The 17,728-nt window shown below is 51.4% G+C and overlaps 1 protein-coding gene across 1 annotated transcript in view; it reads left to right on the forward strand.

Moving 5' to 3' along the window:
- Positions 1-17,728, forward strand: part of sh2d7 (SH2 domain containing 7) — a gene marked incomplete at its 3' end in the record, with an annotated part of 185,434 nt that overhangs the window by 121,694 nt on the left and 46,012 nt on the right. The window contains exon 5 of the mRNA XM_079264993.1: positions 5,723-5,959. Within this exon, the coding sequence (XP_079121119.1) occupies positions 5,723-5,959 (237 nt within the window). The remainder of the gene's footprint in view (positions 1-5,722; positions 5,960-17,728) is intronic.

Below are 17,728 nucleotides of genomic sequence, written 5' to 3' on the forward strand. Positions count from 1 at the left end.
TGTTTACAGCAGAAATAAACATGTTCACAGCAGAAACAAACATGATTACAGCAGAAATAAACATGTTTACAGTAGAAATAAACATGTTCACAGCAGAAATAAACATGATTACAGCAGAAATAAACATGTTTACAGCAGAAATAAACATGTTTACAGCAGGAATAAACATGTTTACAGTAGAAATAAACACATTTACAGCAGAAATAAACATGATTACAGCAGAAATAAACATGTTTACAGCAGGAACAAACATGTTTACAGCAGAAATAAACATGATTACAGCAGAAATAAACATGTTTACAGTAGAAATAAATATGTTTACAGCAGAAATAAACATGTTTACAGCAGGAACAAACATGTTTACAGCAGAAATAAACATGATTACAGCAGGAATAAACATGTTTACAGTAGAAATAAACATGTTTACAGCAGAAATAAACATGTTTACAGCAGAAATAAACATGTTTACAGCAGAAATAAACATGTTTACAGCAGAAATAAACATGATTACAGCAGGAATAAACATGTTTACAGCAGAAATAAACATGATTACAGCAGAAATAAACATGTTTACAGCAGGAATCAACACGTTTACAGCAGGAATAAACACGTTTACAGCAGAAATAAACATGTTTACAGCAGAAATAAACATGTTCACAGCAGAAATAAACATGATTACAGCAGAAATAAACATGTTTACAGTAGAAATAAACATGTTCACAGCAGAAATAAACATGATTACAGCAGAAATAAACATGTTTACAGCAGAAATAAACATGTTTACAGCAGGAATAAACATGTTTACAGTAGAAATAAACACATTTACAGCAGAAATAAACATGATTACAGCAGAAATAAACATGTTTACAGCAGGAACAAACATGTTTACAGCAGAAATAAACATGATTACAGCAGAAATAAACATGTTTACAGTAGAAATAAATATGTTTACAGCAGAAATAAACATGTTTACAGCAGGAACAAACATGTTTACAGCAGAAATAAACATGATTACAGCAGGAATAAACATGTTTACAGTAGAAATAAACATGTTTACAGCAGAAATAAACATGTTTACAGCAGAAATAAACATGTTTACAGCAGAAATAAACATGATTACAGCAGGAATAAACATGTTTACAGCAGAAATAAACATGATTACAGCAGAAATAAACATGTTTACAGCAGAAATAAACATGTTTACAGCAGAAATAAACATGTTTACAGCAGGAATAAACATGTTTACAGCAGAAATAAACATGATTACAGCAGAAATAAACATGTTTACAGTAGAAATAAACATGTTTACAGCAGGAATAAACATGTTTACAGCAGAAATAAACATGTTTACAGCAGGAATAAACATGTTTACAGCAGAAATAAACATGTTTACAGCAGAAATAAACATGTTTACAGCAGAAATAAACATGTTTACAGCAGAAATAAACATGTTTACAGTAGAAATAAACATGTTTACAGCAGAAATAAACATGATTACAGCAGAAATAAACATGTTTACAGTAGAAATAAACATGTTTACAGCAGGAATAAACATGTTTACAGCAGAAATAAACATGTTTACAGCAGGAATAAACATGTTTACAGCAGAAATAAACATGTTTACAGCAGAAATAAACATGTTTTCAACAGAAATAAACACGTTTAAGGGTGGGAGAGGGGTCGACATTTTTTCTAACTTATCTGTTTAGATGTTTTTTAATCTTGAAATTTGACATAATTGGGGGCGTGTCCTTTTGATTGACGGCCATCAGATATCCACCGGGAAGAAGGCAGAATGTAGCACAACCACAGTTTAAGCAGGCTAATGGCACGCCTTAACTTCAGCTGCCTCTATTAACTGTTTAGCTCAGGGGTCGGCAACCCAAAATGTTGAAAGAGTCATATTGGACCAAAAAAACAAAAACAAATATGTCTGGAGCCGCAAAAAATGAAAAGCCTTATATAAGCCTTATCATGAAGGCAACACATGCTTTATGTAAATATATTAGCTATATTAGCCAACTATCAAAATGACTAAGTTGGCTACAAATACATAATGAGCCTTAATGATAAAATATTTATTTTCCCCGCTGCGCATCCTGTAAAGAACGACGCACCACGTGACGACTCTATTGTACGATGCTGCCTCATGTTTAACTTCATTACTATATTAATGAGTTATGTTTCGTTGATTTGATGAAATTAAAAAATGCAATAAAGAAATCTGATTTCTGATGTCATTTTTATTTTGTGGATTTGAAAAAAACAACAAAATGGAATGTGCATAACGCGCCCCTTATCTGGGCAACAAACAGAGCGCAATAAAACGCAGCCTGCATTTATAAAATATAAAACAATAAATCAAATTAATACAGTTTGATTTCTACCAAGCAAGTCAGTGTGAGGGGGCTGCACGGTGGCGCAGTGGTTAGCACTGTGGCCTCACAGCAAGAAGGTTGCTGGTTCAATCCTTGGCTGGTTTGGTCAGTGGCCTTTCTGTGTGGAGTTTGCATGTTCTCCCCGTGTATGCGTGGGTTCTCTCCAGGTACTCCGGCTTCCTCCCACCATCCAAAGACATGCATGATAGGTTAATTGGTCACTCTAAATTGCCCCTAGGAGTGAGTGTGAGTGTGAGTGGTTGTTCGTCTCTCTGTGTGGCCCTGCGATGGACTGGCGAGCTGTCCAGGGTGTACCCTGCCTGTCGCCCAAAGCCGGCTGGGATAGGCTCCAGCTTCCCCGCGACCCTGAATTGGAATAAGCGGTTCGGAAAATGAATGAATGAATGAAAGTCAGTGCGAGGGTAAAACGCAGCAGCATCCTCTTCTCTTTAGACACGCAACCAACGCAGCTATCCTCCGACCTGAGCACCATTACCACGTGTCATTCCAGATATATACTGACAATAATCAGAAATCATTTTATAAAAACATCCACTTTGTTACTCAGTCTGTGTCTATGAAGGATGATGTTCTTACCCGTTTAATGTGACTTCTGTTGTCGGACATCACTGGTCAGCTTCTCAACATGTAAGATGTAACTTGTGATGAATTAATGTCCTTGATTTGCTGATCGGTGATGTTGCCGCCATTTTAATGGTCCTTTCCTTCACTGTCTTAGCGGAGAGGGACATGTCTTTGATATTATCTCGGTTTTGTTTCTGAAGTCTGGAAATACGTGTCCTGACATGCTGATGACTGACTCCTTCATGTAGTCACCATCTGTGAACGGTTTTCTACGCTTTATTATCTCCCGGGTTGTAACTAAACTTGCAGCAGTAGTGGAGTTTAGAGATGCAATTCACTTCTTTAATCTATTTTTGCATTCCTCTAATTTCTCCAGAAGTAATGCAATCACACTTTTTGTGTCACTCCCAACTGGGTACTGGCTGCAAATGTAGCATGCTTTCCCTGGAAATGTCTTTCCACATGACTCTTTTTGTTATTTGACAACTTCTCGCTACAGAGCAAACATTCAGGCAATCCTTCTGCATTGGCAATGAATGCAAATGATTCGGTCCAAGAAACGTTGAATCCTGTGTTCTCCTTGGTTATTTTTCTGTTTTTCCCTTTGGGATCCATGTCCCATCACACAGCCCCGGTTTGTTTACAACGCCACCTGCCTCCTCCCACCCTGCTGATAGATCGGCTACGCGTGTCGCAGGCTGTGACGCAAATCTTCCTTGACAGAAATGTTGAAATTGAATATTTTTTCTACACATTTTTACAGCGCTGGAAAACGTTAAGAATGTTTGTGTCATGTTTGTCCTCCTACAGAACCAGATCAAAACAAAAATATAGATCTTTTTCCATTTTTAAAAAAAAACATTTTTGAAAAAGCTCCAGGGAGCCACTAGGGCGGCGCCAAAGAGCCGCATGCAGCTCTAGAGCCGCGGGTTGCCGACCCCTGGTTTCGCTCCTATTAGCGCCAGGTTAGCTCAGTTAGCGATTAGCTACAGGTAGTTTTCATCCACCCCCTCTTTAGATACAGTCTTTACTGGGACTCTCAGCAGCCACCAGTTTGAATTATTTCTCCTTTATTTCAGAAAAAGACCAGATAATAGAAGATATCCTCATTCAAAACCAAAGAACCTCCAAAGAATCTCCTGAGGTTAAATTTATTTTTACTTTGGAAACACAAACCAATGTGTGCACATGTTTTAAAATACTTTCCCATGGTTGGTTTATTCAATTAAAAGCACATTTTGCTTCATTTTCAGTGAATTTTATTGAATGCAAAATGAACTTCTGATATTAAGCACTGATGTAATGAAGCAAAAATTGTGCATGATATGTAAATAATCAAGTAGCCTACATGACAAATAAAATATTTTAGTGCGGCTAAACACTGGCTCAACTTATAAACCGGTCTTGTCAGGGCAAATCCCAGAGAAAATTAGAAGATAACAAGTTACTAATTCCGCATTGTCATTGCTAATTTGGCTAACATGCCAAATAGGAGCATCCTGCTATTTACTTACATTATCATGTTAATATTTTTACCTTAGAATAACGTAGAATAATAGACTTAGAAATTAACTTACAATAATAGATTTCCTCACTGCTGTTTAGGTAATGGTAGCATGCATTACAGTTTAGTAGCATATTGTAAGCTAACATTTACTGTTGCCAGAAGCCTTACTCTATTCTTTTCCTGCCGTGTTGCTAATTGGGGAATGTTAGCTTGCTTAGAAGCTATATTGGTTATCTTTTAGGAGTATTGTAATGCTGATATGCTAAATGAGATTTTTTTTAAATGACATATGTCCATGGGGAATAGAAATGCTGATGTGCCAAATAGTTGAATCTTATACAAAATGTTATTGTGCTTAGATGCTATTTAGGTCATTTAGCTTAGACTATGAGAGTGTTAACATGCTAAATGAAAACACTTTCTTGCGATATTGTCAGTATTTCAAATATGTAGGAGCCATAAATGTAGATTATATGGGGAACCATCGCTGGGTGGATGGTTGGTATTACATTGTTGTCATGGTGATGTGGAGTGGGGTCACATGGATGGGAATCAGGGTAAGTCTGACGAGTTAAAAGGCGTTGTGAGCCAGTCACTTGAGTTTTGCAGGAGAGGAGGGCTAGGTAGCTGTAGCTTTTGTTGAACATTCTAGTTCATGTTCTACCTCACATAAGGTTACATATTATACTGTGTAAATTACATCTTATCCGGAGCGTCAGGGAATGGATGTACTCCAGTTAGTCAGTAAATGAGCCTACAAAATATGTGGCCTATGCGCGTCATTTGCAGAACCAAGAGTGCGTCCAGCAAATAGACCGGACCAAGCTGTTTCCCCAGTAGCTACTGTGGAAGTCGCTACATCTTTTACTGAAAAATGTTTGTCACATAACGAACAACATAAAATGTTCTCCATAGAAAATAATTAATATTGTCTGATATTTCAGAAATACGAGCATGCTAGCATCCTTTCCGGTTTACAAGCATACATAAACAGGATACATTTACGTTCACCTGTAGCCTTACAAAGTCTTTTATTATTTTTATTTTGTCCCCAAAAATTCTCTCTCAACATGAAACTGACAAACACTAAAAAGATTGAATATGATGGTTAACTGCTGCGTTATTGTTTTCTCTCACGCCACAGAATTTCTCATGTCTATGAAACTTATTTTAAAGTGTTTGCGGGTTTGTTTTAAACCTTTCCATGTTGAGTATTTTAGGAACAATGAATAACAGCAGCTGTTATTTTCAGGAAGATGGCGGCGAGCTGTATGATGTGGTCTGCACTAAAGGAACGTCTGGGGTCAGTGTTCAAGCTCTGCGGTCGATGTGGGACCACAAAGAAGATCATCAGAGCGAACCTGGCAGTAATCAAAAGATGAAGCCCCATAATGAACCTGCATCAGCTCACCCACCTGTACTTCCGTCTAAATCACGAAACCGCAAGCTGACCGGGACGGTGTCTGTAGATGCAGCGTCTCTGTCAAAGGTGAGTTTGGTTGGTATCGATAGCTGAGGGTCTGTGTCAATGGCCATTCAGGCTGGACGCAGACGGCGGACACTGTCGTCCATCTTCGGTGTTGCTGAAAACCTTCGTACACCTACTCCGAACATTTCTTCCGAACAATTCGTAGGACGATATTTTTCATGGAATCGTAGTAGAGTCAACGGGAATGTTCACATCAGTAACAAAATTCCGTCATTTTGCTTCATTTACTTTTTTCAACAAGAGGAAGATTTTTCTTAATATTTGCGTTCAACAGATACAGTTGACCAATCAGAGAAGGCGTGTTGACGGCATCACCAGAGCCGCTTTGCGAGCATCACTGTTGCTGTTGCTTCATCCAGACTTTATATCACGACGACCGAGCTTCTTATCGTCTTATTTTCCTCTGCTCCTTCAAGCTAGCTGCAAGCTACTGAAGCAGATCTGTCCCCTGGACGTCCCGAAGTCCGTCCCGAAGTCCGTCCCGAAGTCCGTCCTGATGTCCGTCCTGTAGTCCGTCCTGATGTCCGTCCTGATGTCCGTCCTGTAGCCCATCCCGTAGTCCATCCCGTAGTCCATCCTGATGTCCGTCCTGATGTCCGTCCTGTAGTCCATCCCGTAGTCCATCCTGATGTCCGTCCTGATGTCCGTCCTGTAGTCCATCCCGTAGTCCATCCTGATGTCCGTCCTGATGTCCGTCCTGTAGTCCGTCCCGTAGTCCATCCTGTAGTCCATCCTGTAGTCCGTCCTGATGTCCGTCCTGATGTCCGTCCTGTAGTCCATCCCGTAGTCCATCCCGTAGTCCATCCTGATGTCCGTCCTGTAGTCCGTCCTGTAGTCCGTCCTGAAGTCCGTCCTGATGTCCGTCCTGTAGTCCGTCCTGTAGTCCGTCCCGTAGTCCGTCCCGTAGTCCGTCCTGTAGTCCGTCCTGATGTCCGTCCCGTAGTCCGTCCCGTAGTCCGTCCTGTAGTCCGTCCTGTAGTCCGTCCTGATGTCCGTCCTGATGTCCGTCCTGTAGTCCTTCCCGTAGTCCATCCTGTAGTCCGTCCTGATGTCCGTCCTGTAGTCCGTCCTGTAGTCCGTCCTGATGTCCGTCCTGATGTCCGTCCTGTAGTCCGTCCCGTAGTCCATCCTGTAGTCCATCCTGTAGTCCGTCCTGATGTCCGTCCTGTAGTCCGTCCCGTAGTCCATCCTGTAGTCCATCCTGTAGTCCGTCCCGTAGTCCGTCCTTTAGTCCGTCCTGTAGTCCGTCCTGTAGTCCGTCCTGATGTCCGTCCTGATGTCCGTCCTGATGTCCGTCCTGTAGTCCGTCCCGTAGTCCATCCTGTAGTCCATCCTGTAGTCCGTCCTGATGTCCGTCCTGTAGTCCGTCCTGTAGTCCGTCCTGAAGTCCGTCCTGATGTCCGTCCCGTAGTCCGTCCTGTAGTCCGTCCCGTAGTCCGTCCTGTAGTCCGTCCTGTAGTCCGTCCTGTAGTCCGTCCTGATGTCCGTCCTGTAGTCCGTCCTGTAGTCCGTCCTGATGTCCGTCCCGTAGTCCGTCCTGTAGTCCGTCCCGTAGTCCGTCCTGTAGTCCGTCCTGATGTCCGTCCTGTAGTCCGTCCTGATGTCCGTCCTGTAGTCCGTCCTGTAGTCCGTCCTGTAGTCCGTCCCGTAGTCCGTCCTGTAGTCCGTCCTGATGTCCGTCCTGTAGTCCGTCCTGATGTCCGTCCTGTAGTCCGTCCTGTAGTCCGTCCCGTAGTCCGTCCTGTAGTCCGTCCTGATGTCCGTCCTGTAGTCCGTCCTGATGTCCGTCCTGAAGTCCGTCCTGTAGTCCGTCCTGATGTCCGTCCTGTAGTCCGTCCTGATGTCCGTCCTGTAGTCCGTCCCGTAGTCCGTCCTGATGTCCGTCCTGTAGTCCGTCCTGTAGTCCGTCCTGTAGTCCGTCCTGATGTCCGTCCTGATGTCCGTCCTGTAGTCCATCCCGTAGTCCATCCTGTAGTCCGTCCTGATGTCCGTCCTGATGTCCGTCCTGTAGTCCATCCCGTAGTCCATCCCGTAGTCCATCCTGTAGTCCGTCCTGATGTCCGTCCCGTAGTCCGTCCCGTAGTCCGTCCCGTAGTCCGTCCCGTAGTCCGTCCTGTAGTCCGTCCCGTAGTCCGTCCCGTAGTCCGTCCCGTAGTCCGTCCTGTAGTCCGTCCTGATGTCCGTCCTGATGTCCGTCCTGTAGTCCATCCCGTAGTCCATCCTGTAGTCCATCCTGTAGTCCGTCCTGATGTCCGTCCTGTAGTCCGTCCTGTAGTCCGTCCTGATGTCCGTCCTGATGTCCGTCCTGAAGTCCTTCCTGTAGTCCGTCCTGATGTCCGTCCCGATGTCCGTCCCGATGTCCGTCCTGATGTCCGTCCTGATGTCCGTCCCGATGTCCGTTCTGATGTCCGTCCCGTAGTCCGTCCTGATGTCCGTCCTGATGTCCGTCCCGTAGTCCGTCCTGATGTCCGTCCCGTAGTCCGTCCTGATGTCCGTCCTGATGTCCGTCCTGTAGTCCGTCCTGAAGTCCGTCCTGTAGTCCGTCCTGTAGTCCGTCCTGTAGTCTGTCCTGTAGTCCGTCCTGTAGTCCGTCCTGATGTCCGTCCTGTAGTCCGTCCTGTAGTCCGTCCTGTAGTCCGTCCTGATGTCCGTCCTGTAGTCTGTCCTGTAGTCCGTCCCGTAGTCCGTCCCGATGTCCGTCCTGATGTCCGTCCCGTAGTCCGTCCTGATGTCCGTCCCGTAGTCCGTCCTGATGTCCGTCCTGATGTCCGTCCTGTAGTCCGTCCTGAAGTCCGTCCTGTAGTCCGTCCTGATGTCCGTCCTGAAGTCCGTCCTGAAGTCCGTCCTGTAGTCCGTCCTGATGTCCGTCCTGTAGTCCGTCCTGATGTCCGTCCTGTAGTCTTTCCTGTAGTCCGTCCTGTAGTCCGTCCTGATGTCCGTCCTTTAGTCCGTCCTGTAGTCCGTCCTGATGTCCGTCCTGTAGTCCGTCCTGTAGTCCGTCCTGATGTCCGTCCTGTAGTCCGTCCTGTAGTCCGTCCTGATGTCCGTCCTGTAGTCCGTCCTGTAGTCCGTCCTGATGTCCGTCCTGTAGTCCGTCCTGTAGTCCGTCCTGATGTCCGTCCTGATGTCCGTCCCGTAGTCCGTCCTGATGTCCGTCCTGATGTCCGTCCCGTAGTCCGTCCTGTAGTCCGTCCTGATGTCCGTCCTGATGTCCGTCCTGTAGTCCGTCCTGATGTCCGTCCTGATGTCCGTCCTGTAGTCCGTCCTGAAGTCCGTCCTGTAGTCCGTCCTGATGTCGGTCCTGATGTCCGTCCCGTAGTCCGTCCTGTAGTCCGTCCTGATGTCCGTCCTGATGTCCGTCCTGTAGTCCGTCCTGATGTCCGTCCTGATGTCCGTCCTGTAGTCCGTCCTGAAGTCCGTCCTGTTGTCCGTCCTGTAGTCCGTCCTGATGTCCGTCCTGATGTCCGTCCCGTAGTCCGTCCTGTAGTCCGTCCTGATGTCCGTCCTGATGTCCGTCCTCTAGTCCGTCCTGATGTCCGTCCTGATGTCCGTCCCGTAGTCCGTCCTGTAGTCCGTCCTGATGTCCGTCCTGTAGTCCGTCCCGATGTCCGTCCTGTAGTCCGTCCTGTAGTCCGTCCTGATGTCCGTCCCGAAGTCCGTCCTGATGTCCGTCCCGATGTCCGTCCCGATGTCCGTCCCGATGTCCGTCCCGTAGTCCGTCGTGAAGTCCGTCCTGTAGTCCGTCCTGTAGTCCGTCCTGAAGTCCGTCCTGTAGTCCGTCCTGAAGTCCGTCCTGATGTCCGTCCTGAAGTCCGTCCTGTAGTCCGTCCTGAAGTCCGTCCTGAAGTCCGTCCTGATGTCCGTCCTGATGTCCGTCCCGAAGTCCGTCCTGATGTCCGTCCCGTAGTCCGTCCTGATGTCCGTCCCGATGTCCGTCCCGTAGTCCGTCGTGAAGTCCGTCCTGTAGTCCGTCCTGTAGTCCGTCCTGAAGTCCGTCCTGTAGTCCGTCCTGAAGTCCGTCCTGATGTCCGTCCTGAAGTCCGTCCTGTAGTCCGTCCTGAAGTCCGTCCTGAAGTCCGTCCTGTAGTCCGTCCTGAAGTCCGTCCTGTAGTCCGTCCTGAAGTCCGTCCTGAAGTCCGTCCTGTAGTCCGTCCTGAAGTCCGTCCTGAAGTCCGTCCTGTAGTCCGTCCTGAAGTCCGTCCTGAAGTCCGTCCTGTAGTCCGTCCTGATGTCCGTCCTGATGTCCGTCCTGTAGTCCGTCCTGAAGTCCGTCCTGAAGTCCGTCCTGTAGTCCGTCCTGAAGTCCGTCCTGTAGTCCGTCCTGTAGTCCGTCCTGTAGTCCGTCCTGATGTCCGTCCTGTAGTCCGTCCTGTAGTCCGTCCTGATGTCCGTCCTGATGTCCGTCCTGAAGTCCTTCCTGTAGTCCGTCCTGATGTCCGTCCCGATGTCCGTCCCGATGTCCGTCCTGATGTCCGTCCTGATGTCCGTCCCGATGTCCGTTCTGATGTCCGTCCCGTAGTCCGTCCTGATGTCCGTCCTGATGTCCGTCCCGTAGTCCGTCCTGATGTCCGTCCCGTAGTCCGTCCTGATGTCCGTCCTGATGTCCGTCCTGTAGTCCGTCCTGAAGTCCGTCCTGTAGTCCGTCCTGTAGTCCGTCCTGTAGTCTGTCCTGTAGTCCGTCCTGTAGTCCGTCCTGATGTCCGTCCTGTAGTCCGTCCTGTAGTCCGTCCTGATGTCCGTCCTGTAGTCTGTCCTGTAGTCCGTCCCGTAGTCCGTCCCGATGTCCGTCCTGATGTCCGTCCCGTAGTCCGTCCTGATGTCCGTCCCGTAGTCCGTCCTGATGTCCGTCCTGATGTCCGTCCTGTAGTCCGTCCTGAAGTCCGTCCTGTAGTCCGTCCTGATGTCCGTCCTGAAGTCCGTCCTGAAGTCCGTCCTGTAGTCCGTCCTGATGTCCGTCCTGTAGTCCGTCCTGATGTCCGTCCTGTAGTCTTTCCTGTAGTCCGTCCTGTAGTCCGTCCTGATGTCCGTCCTTTAGTCCGTCCTGTAGTCCGTCCTGATGTCCGTCCTGTAGTCCGTCCTGTAGTCCGTCCTGATGTCCGTCCTGTAGTCCGTCCTGTAGTCCGTCCTGATGTCCGTCCTGTAGTCCGTCCTGTAGTCCGTCCTGATGTCCGTCCTGTAGTCCGTCCTGTAGTCCGTCCTGATGTCCGTCCTGATGTCCGTCCCGTAGTCCGTCCTGATGTCCGTCCTGATGTCCGTCCCGTAGTCCGTCCTGTAGTCCGTCCTGATGTCCGTCCTGATGTCCGTCCTGTAGTCCGTCCTGATGTCCGTCCTGATGTCCGTCCTGTAGTCCGTCCTGAAGTCCGTCCTGTAGTCCGTCCTGATGTCGGTCCTGATGTCCGTCCCGTAGTCCGTCCTGTAGTCCGTCCTGATGTCCGTCCTGATGTCCGTCCTGTAGTCCGTCCTGATGTCCGTCCTGATGTCCGTCCTGTAGTCCGTCCTGAAGTCCGTCCTGTTGTCCGTCCTGTAGTCCGTCCTGATGTCCGTCCTGATGTCCGTCCCGTAGTCCGTCCTGTAGTCCGTCCTGATGTCCGTCCTGATGTCCGTCCTCTAGTCCGTCCTGATGTCCGTCCTGATGTCCGTCCCGTAGTCCGTCCTGTAGTCCGTCCTGATGTCCGTCCTGTAGTCCGTCCCGATGTCCGTCCTGTAGTCCGTCCTGTAGTCCGTCCTGATGTCCGTCCCGAAGTCCGTCCTGATGTCCGTCCCGTAGTCCGTCCCGATGTCCGTCCCGATGTCCGTCCCGTAGTCCGTCGTGAAGTCCGTCCTGTAGTCCGTCCTGTAGTCCGTCCTGAAGTCCGTCCTGTAGTCCGTCCTGAAGTCCGTCCTGATGTCCGTCCTGAAGTCCGTCCTGTAGTCCGTCCTGAAGTCCGTCCTGAAGTCCGTCCTGATGTCCGTCCTGATGTCCGTCCCGAAGTCCGTCCTGATGTCCGTCCCGTAGTCCGTCCTGATGTCCGTCCCGATGTCCGTCCCGTAGTCCGTCGTGAAGTCCGTCCTGTAGTCCGTCCTGTAGTCCGTCCTGAAGTCCGTCCTGTAGTCCGTCCTGAAGTCCGTCCTGATGTCCGTCCTGAAGTCCGTCCTGTAGTCCGTCCTGAAGTCCGTCCTGAAGTCCGTCCTGTAGTCCGTCCTGAAGTCCGTCCTGTAGTCCGTCCTGAAGTCCGTCCTGAAGTCCGTCCTGTAGTCCGTCCTGAAGTCCGTCCTGAAGTCCGTCCTGTAGTCCGTCCTGAAGTCCGTCCTGAAGTCCGTCCTGTAGTCCGTCCTGATGTCCGTCCTGATGTCCGTCCTGTAGTCCGTCCTGAAGTCCGTCCTGAAGTCCGTCCTGTAGTCCGTCCTGAAGTCCGTCCTGTAGTCCGTCCTGTAGTCCGTCCTGTAGTCCGTCCTGATGTCCGTCCTGTAGTCCGTCCTGTAGTCCGTCCTGATGTCCGTCCTGTAGTCCGTCCTGTAGTCCGTCCTGATGTCCGTCCTGATGTCCGTCCCGTAGTCCGTCCTGATGTCCGTCCTGATGTCCGTCCCGTAGTCCGTCCTGTAGTCCGTCCTGATGTCCGTCCTGTAGTCCGTCCTGTAGTCCGTCCTGATGTCCGTCCTGTTGTCCGTCCTGTACTCCGTCCTGATGTCCGTCCTGTAGTCCGTCCTGATGTCCGTCCTGTTGTCCGTCCTGTAGTCCGTCCTGATGTCCGTCCTGTTGTCCGTCCTGTAGTCCGTCCTGATGTCCGTCCTGTTGTCCGTCCTGTACTCCGTCCTGATGTCCGTCCTGTAGTCCGTCCTGATGTCCGTCCTGTTGTCCGTCCTGTAGTCCGTCCTGATGTCCGTCCTGTAGTCCGTCCTGTAGTCCGTCCTGATGTCCGTCCTGTTGTCCGTCCTGTAGTCCGTCCTGATGTCCGTCCTGTTGTCCGTCCTGTAGTCCGTCCTGATGTCCGTCCTGTTGTCCGTCCAGTACTCCGTCCTGATGTCCCTCCTGTAGTCCGTCCTGTAGTCCGTCCTGAAGTCCGTCCTGTTGTCCGTCCTGTAGTCCGTCCTGATGTCCGTCCTGTTGTCCGTCCTGTACTCCGTCCTGATGTCCGTCCTGATGTCCGTCCCGTAGTCCGTCCTGTAGTCCGTCCTGAAGTCCGTCCTGATGTCCGTCCTGATGTCCGTCCCGTAGTCCGTCCTGATGTCCGTCCCGATGTCCGTCCCGTAGTCCGTCGTGAAGTCCGTCCTGTAGTCCGTCCTGTAGTCCGTCCTGAAGTCCGTCCTGTAGTCCGTCCTGAAGTCCGTCCTGATGTCCGTCCTGAAGTCCGTCCTGTAGTCCGTCCTGTAGTCCGTCCTGATGTCCGTCCTGTAGTCTGTCCTGTAGTCCGTCCCGTAGTCCGTCCCGATGTCCGTCCTGATGTCCGTCCCGTAGTCCGTCCTGATGTCCGTCCCGTAGTCCGTCCTGATGTCCGTCCTGATGTCCGTCCTGTAGTCCGTCCTGAAGTCCGTCCTGTAGTCCGTCCTGATGTCCGTCCTGAAGTCCGTCCTGAAGTCCGTCCTGTAGTCCGTCCTGATGTCCGTCCTGTAGTCCGTCCTGATGTCCGTCCTGTAGTCTTTCCTGTAGTCCGTCCTGTAGTCCGTCCTGATGTCCGTCCTTTAGTCCGTCCTGTAGTCCGTCCTGATGTCCGTCCTGTAGTCCGTCCTGTAGTCCGTCCTGATGTCCGTCCTGTAGTCCGTCCTGTAGTCCGTCCTGATGTCCGTCCTGTAGTCCGTCCTGTAGTCCGTCCTGATGTCCGTCCTGTAGTCCGTCCTGTAGTCCGTCCTGATGTCCGTCCTGATGTCCGTCCCGTAGTCCGTCCTGATGTCCGTCCTGATGTCCGTCCCGTAGTCCGTCCTGTAGTCCGTCCTGATGTCCGTCCTGATGTCCGTCCTGTAGTCCGTCCTGATGTCCGTCCTGATGTCCGTCCTGTAGTCCGTCCTGAAGTCCGTCCTGAAGTCCGTCCTGAAGTCCGTCCTGAAGTCCGTCCTGTAGTCCGTCCTGTAGTCCGTCCTGATGTCCGTCCTGATGTCCGTCCCGTAGTCCGTCCTGTAGTCCGTCCTGATGTCCGTCCTGATGTCCGTCCTCTAGTCCGTCCTGATGTCCGTCCTGATGTCCGTCCCGTAGTCCGTCCTGTAGTCCGTCCTGATGTCCGTCCTGTAGTCCGTCCCGATGTCCGTCCTGTAGTCCGTCCTGTAGTCCGTCCTGATGTCCGTCCCGAAGTCCGTCCTGATGTCCGTCCCGTAGTCCGTCCCGATGTCCGTCCCGATGTCCGTCCCGTAGTCCGTCGTGAAGTCCGTCCTGTAGTCCGTCCTGTAGTCCGTCCTGAAGTCCGTCCTGTAGTCCGTCCTGAAGTCCGTCCTGATGTCCGTCCTGAAGTCCGTCCTGTAGTCCGTCCTGAAGTCCGTCCTGAAGTCCGTCCTGATGTCCGTCCTGATGTCCGTCCCGAAGTCCGTCCTGATGTCCGTCCCGTAGTCCGTCCTGATGTCCGTCCCGATGTCCGTCCCGTAGTCCGTCGTGAAGTCCGTCCTGTAGTCCGTCCTGTAGTCCGTCCTGAAGTCCGTCCTGTAGTCCGTCCTGAAGTCCGTCCTGATGTCCGTCCTGAAGTCCGTCCTGTAGTCCGTCCTGAAGTCCGTCCTGAAGTCCGTCCTGTAGTCCGTCCTGAAGTCCGTCCTGTAGTCCGTCCTGAAGTCCGTCCTGAAGTCCGTCCTGTAGTCCGTCCTGAAGTCCGTCCTGAAGTCCGTCCTGTAGTCCGTCCTGAAGTCCGTCCTGAAGTCCGTCCTGTAGTCCGTCCTGATGTCCGTCCTGATGTCCGTCCTGTAGTCCGTCCTGAAGTCCGTCCTGAAGTCCGTCCTGTAGTCCGTCCTGAAGTCCGTCCTGTAGTCCGTCCTGTAGTCCGTCCTGTAGTCCGTCCTGATGTCCGTCCTGTAGTCCGTCCTGTAGTCCGTCCTGATGTCCGTCCTGTAGTCCGTCCTGTAGTCCGTCCTGATGTCCGTCCTGATGTCCGTCCCGTAGTCCGTCCTGATGTCCGTCCTGATGTCCGTCCCGTAGTCCGTCCTGTAGTCCGTCCTGATGTCCGTCCTGTAGTCCGTCCTGTAGTCCGTCCTGATGTCCGTCCTGTTGTCCGTCCTGTACTCCGTCCTGATGTCCGTCCTGTAGTCCGTCCTGATGTCCGTCCTGTTGTCCGTCCTGTAGTCCGTCCTGATGTCCGTCCTGTTGTCCGTCCTGTAGTCCGTCCTGATGTCCGTCCTGTTGTCCGTCCTGTACTCCGTCCTGATGTCCGTCCTGTAGTCCGTCCTGATGTCCGTCCTGTTGTCCGTCCTGTAGTCCGTCCTGATGTCCGTCCTGTAGTCCGTCCTGTAGTCCGTCCTGATGTCCGTCCTGTTGTCCGTCCTGTAGTCCGTCCTGATGTCCGTCCTGTTGTCCGTCCTGTAGTCCGTCCTGATGTCCGTCCTGTTGTCCGTCCAGTACTCCGTCCTGATGTCCCTCCTGTAGTCCGTCCTGTAGTCCGTCCTGAAGTCCGTCCTGTTGTCCGTCCTGTAGTCCGTCCTGATGTCCGTCCTGTTGTCCGTCCTGTACTCCGTCCTGATGTCCGTCCTGATGTCCGTCCCGTAGTCCGTCCTGTAGTCCGTCCTGAAGTCCGTCCTGATGTCCGTCCTGATGTCCGTCCCGTAGTCCGTCCTGATGTCCGTCCCGATGTCCGTCCCGTAGTCCGTCGTGAAGTCCGTCCTGTAGTCCGTCCTGTAGTCCGTCCTGAAGTCCGTCCTGTAGTCCGTCCTGAAGTCCGTCCTGATGTCCGTCCTGAAGTCCGTCCTGTAGTCCGTCCTGTAGTCCGTCCTGATGTCCGTCCTGTAGTCTGTCCTGTAGTCCGTCCCGTAGTCCGTCCCGATGTCCGTCCTGATGTCCGTCCCGTAGTCCGTCCTGATGTCCGTCCCGTAGTCCGTCCTGATGTCCGTCCTGATGTCCGTCCTGTAGTCCGTCCTGAAGTCCGTCCTGTAGTCCGTCCTGATGTCCGTCCTGAAGTCCGTCCTGAAGTCCGTCCTGTAGTCCGTCCTGATGTCCGTCCTGTAGTCCGTCCTGATGTCCGTCCTGTAGTCTTTCCTGTAGTCCGTCCTGTAGTCCGTCCTGATGTCCGTCCTTTAGTCCGTCCTGTAGTCCGTCCTGATGTCCGTCCTGTAGTCCGTCCTGTAGTCCGTCCTGATGTCCGTCCTGTAGTCCGTCCTGTAGTCCGTCCTGATGTCCGTCCTGTAGTCCGTCCTGTAGTCCGTCCTGATGTCCGTCCTGTAGTCCGTCCTGTAGTCCGTCCTGATGTCCGTCCTGATGTCCGTCCCGTAGTCCGTCCTGATGTCCGTCCTGATGTCCGTCCCGTAGTCCGTCCTGTAGTCCGTCCTGATGTCCGTCCTGATGTCCGTCCTGTAGTCCGTCCTGATGTCCGTCCTGATGTCCGTCCTGTAGTCCGTCCTGAAGTCCGTCCTGTAGTCCGTCCTGATGTCGGTCCTGATGTCCGTCCCGTAGTCCGTCCTGTAGTCCGTCCTGATGTCCGTCCTGATGTCCGTCCTGTAGTCCGTCCTGATGTCCGTCCTGATGTCCGTCCTGTAGTCCGTCCTGAAGTCCGTCCTGTTGTCCGTCCTGTAGTCCGTCCTGATGTCCGTCCTGATGTCCGTCCCGTAGTCCGTCCTGTAGTCCGTCCTGATGTCCGTCCTGATGTCCGTCCTCTAGTCCGTCCTGATGTCCGTCCTGATGTCCGTCCCGTAGTCCGTCCTGTAGTCCGTCCTGATGTCCGTCCTGTAGTCCGTCCCGATGTCCGTCCTGTAGTCCGTCCTGTAGTCCGTCCTGATGTCCGTCCCGAAGTCCGTCCTGATGTCCGTCCCGTAGTCCGTCCCGATGTCCGTCCCGATGTCCGTCCCGTAGTCCGTCGTGAAGTCCGTCCTGTAGTCCGTCCTGTAGTCCGTCCTGAAGTCCGTCCTGTAGTCCGTCCTGAAGTCCGTCCTGATGTCCGTCCTGAAGTCCGTCCTGTAGTCCGTCCTGAAGTCCGTCCTGAAGTCCGTCCTGATGTCCGTCCTGATGTCCGTCCCGAAGTCCGTCCTGATGTCCGTCCCGTAGTCCGTCCTGATGTCCGTCCCGATGTCCGTCCCGTAGTCCGTCGTGAAGTCCGTCCTGTAGTCCGTCCTGTAGTCCGTCCTGAAGTCCGTCCTGTAGTCCGTCCTGAAGTCCGTCCTGATGTCCGTCCTGAAGTCCGTCCTGTAGTCCGTCCTGAAGTCCGTCCTGAAGTCCGTCCTGTAGTCCGTCCTGAAGTCCGTCCTGTAGTCCGTCCTGAAGTCCGTCCTGAAGTCCGTCCTGTAGTCCGTCCTGAAGTCCGTCCTGAAGTCCGTCCTGTAGTCCGTCCTGAAGTCCGTCCTGAAGTCCGTCCTGTAGTCCGTCCTGATGTCCGTCCTGATGTCCGTCCTGTAGTCCGTCCTGAAGTCCGTCCTGAAGTCCGTCCTGTAGTCCGTCCTGAAGTCCGTCCTGTAGTCCGTCCTGTAGTCCGTCCTGTAGTCCGTCCTGATGTCCGTCCTGTAGTCCGTCCTGTAGTCCGTCCTGATGTCCGTCCTGTAGTCCGTCCTGTAGTCCGTCCTGATGTCCGTCCTGATGTCCGTCCCGTAGTCCGTCCTGATGTCCGTCCTGATGTCCGTCCCGTAGTCCGTCCTGTAGTCCGTCCTGATGTCCGTCCTGTAGTCCGTCCTGTAGTC

This window comes from Telmatherina bonti (assembly GCF_933228915.1).
Source record: "Telmatherina bonti genome assembly, chromosome: 1".
NCBI classification, from domain to species: domain Eukaryota; kingdom Metazoa; phylum Chordata; class Actinopteri; order Atheriniformes; family Telmatherinidae; genus Telmatherina; species Telmatherina bonti.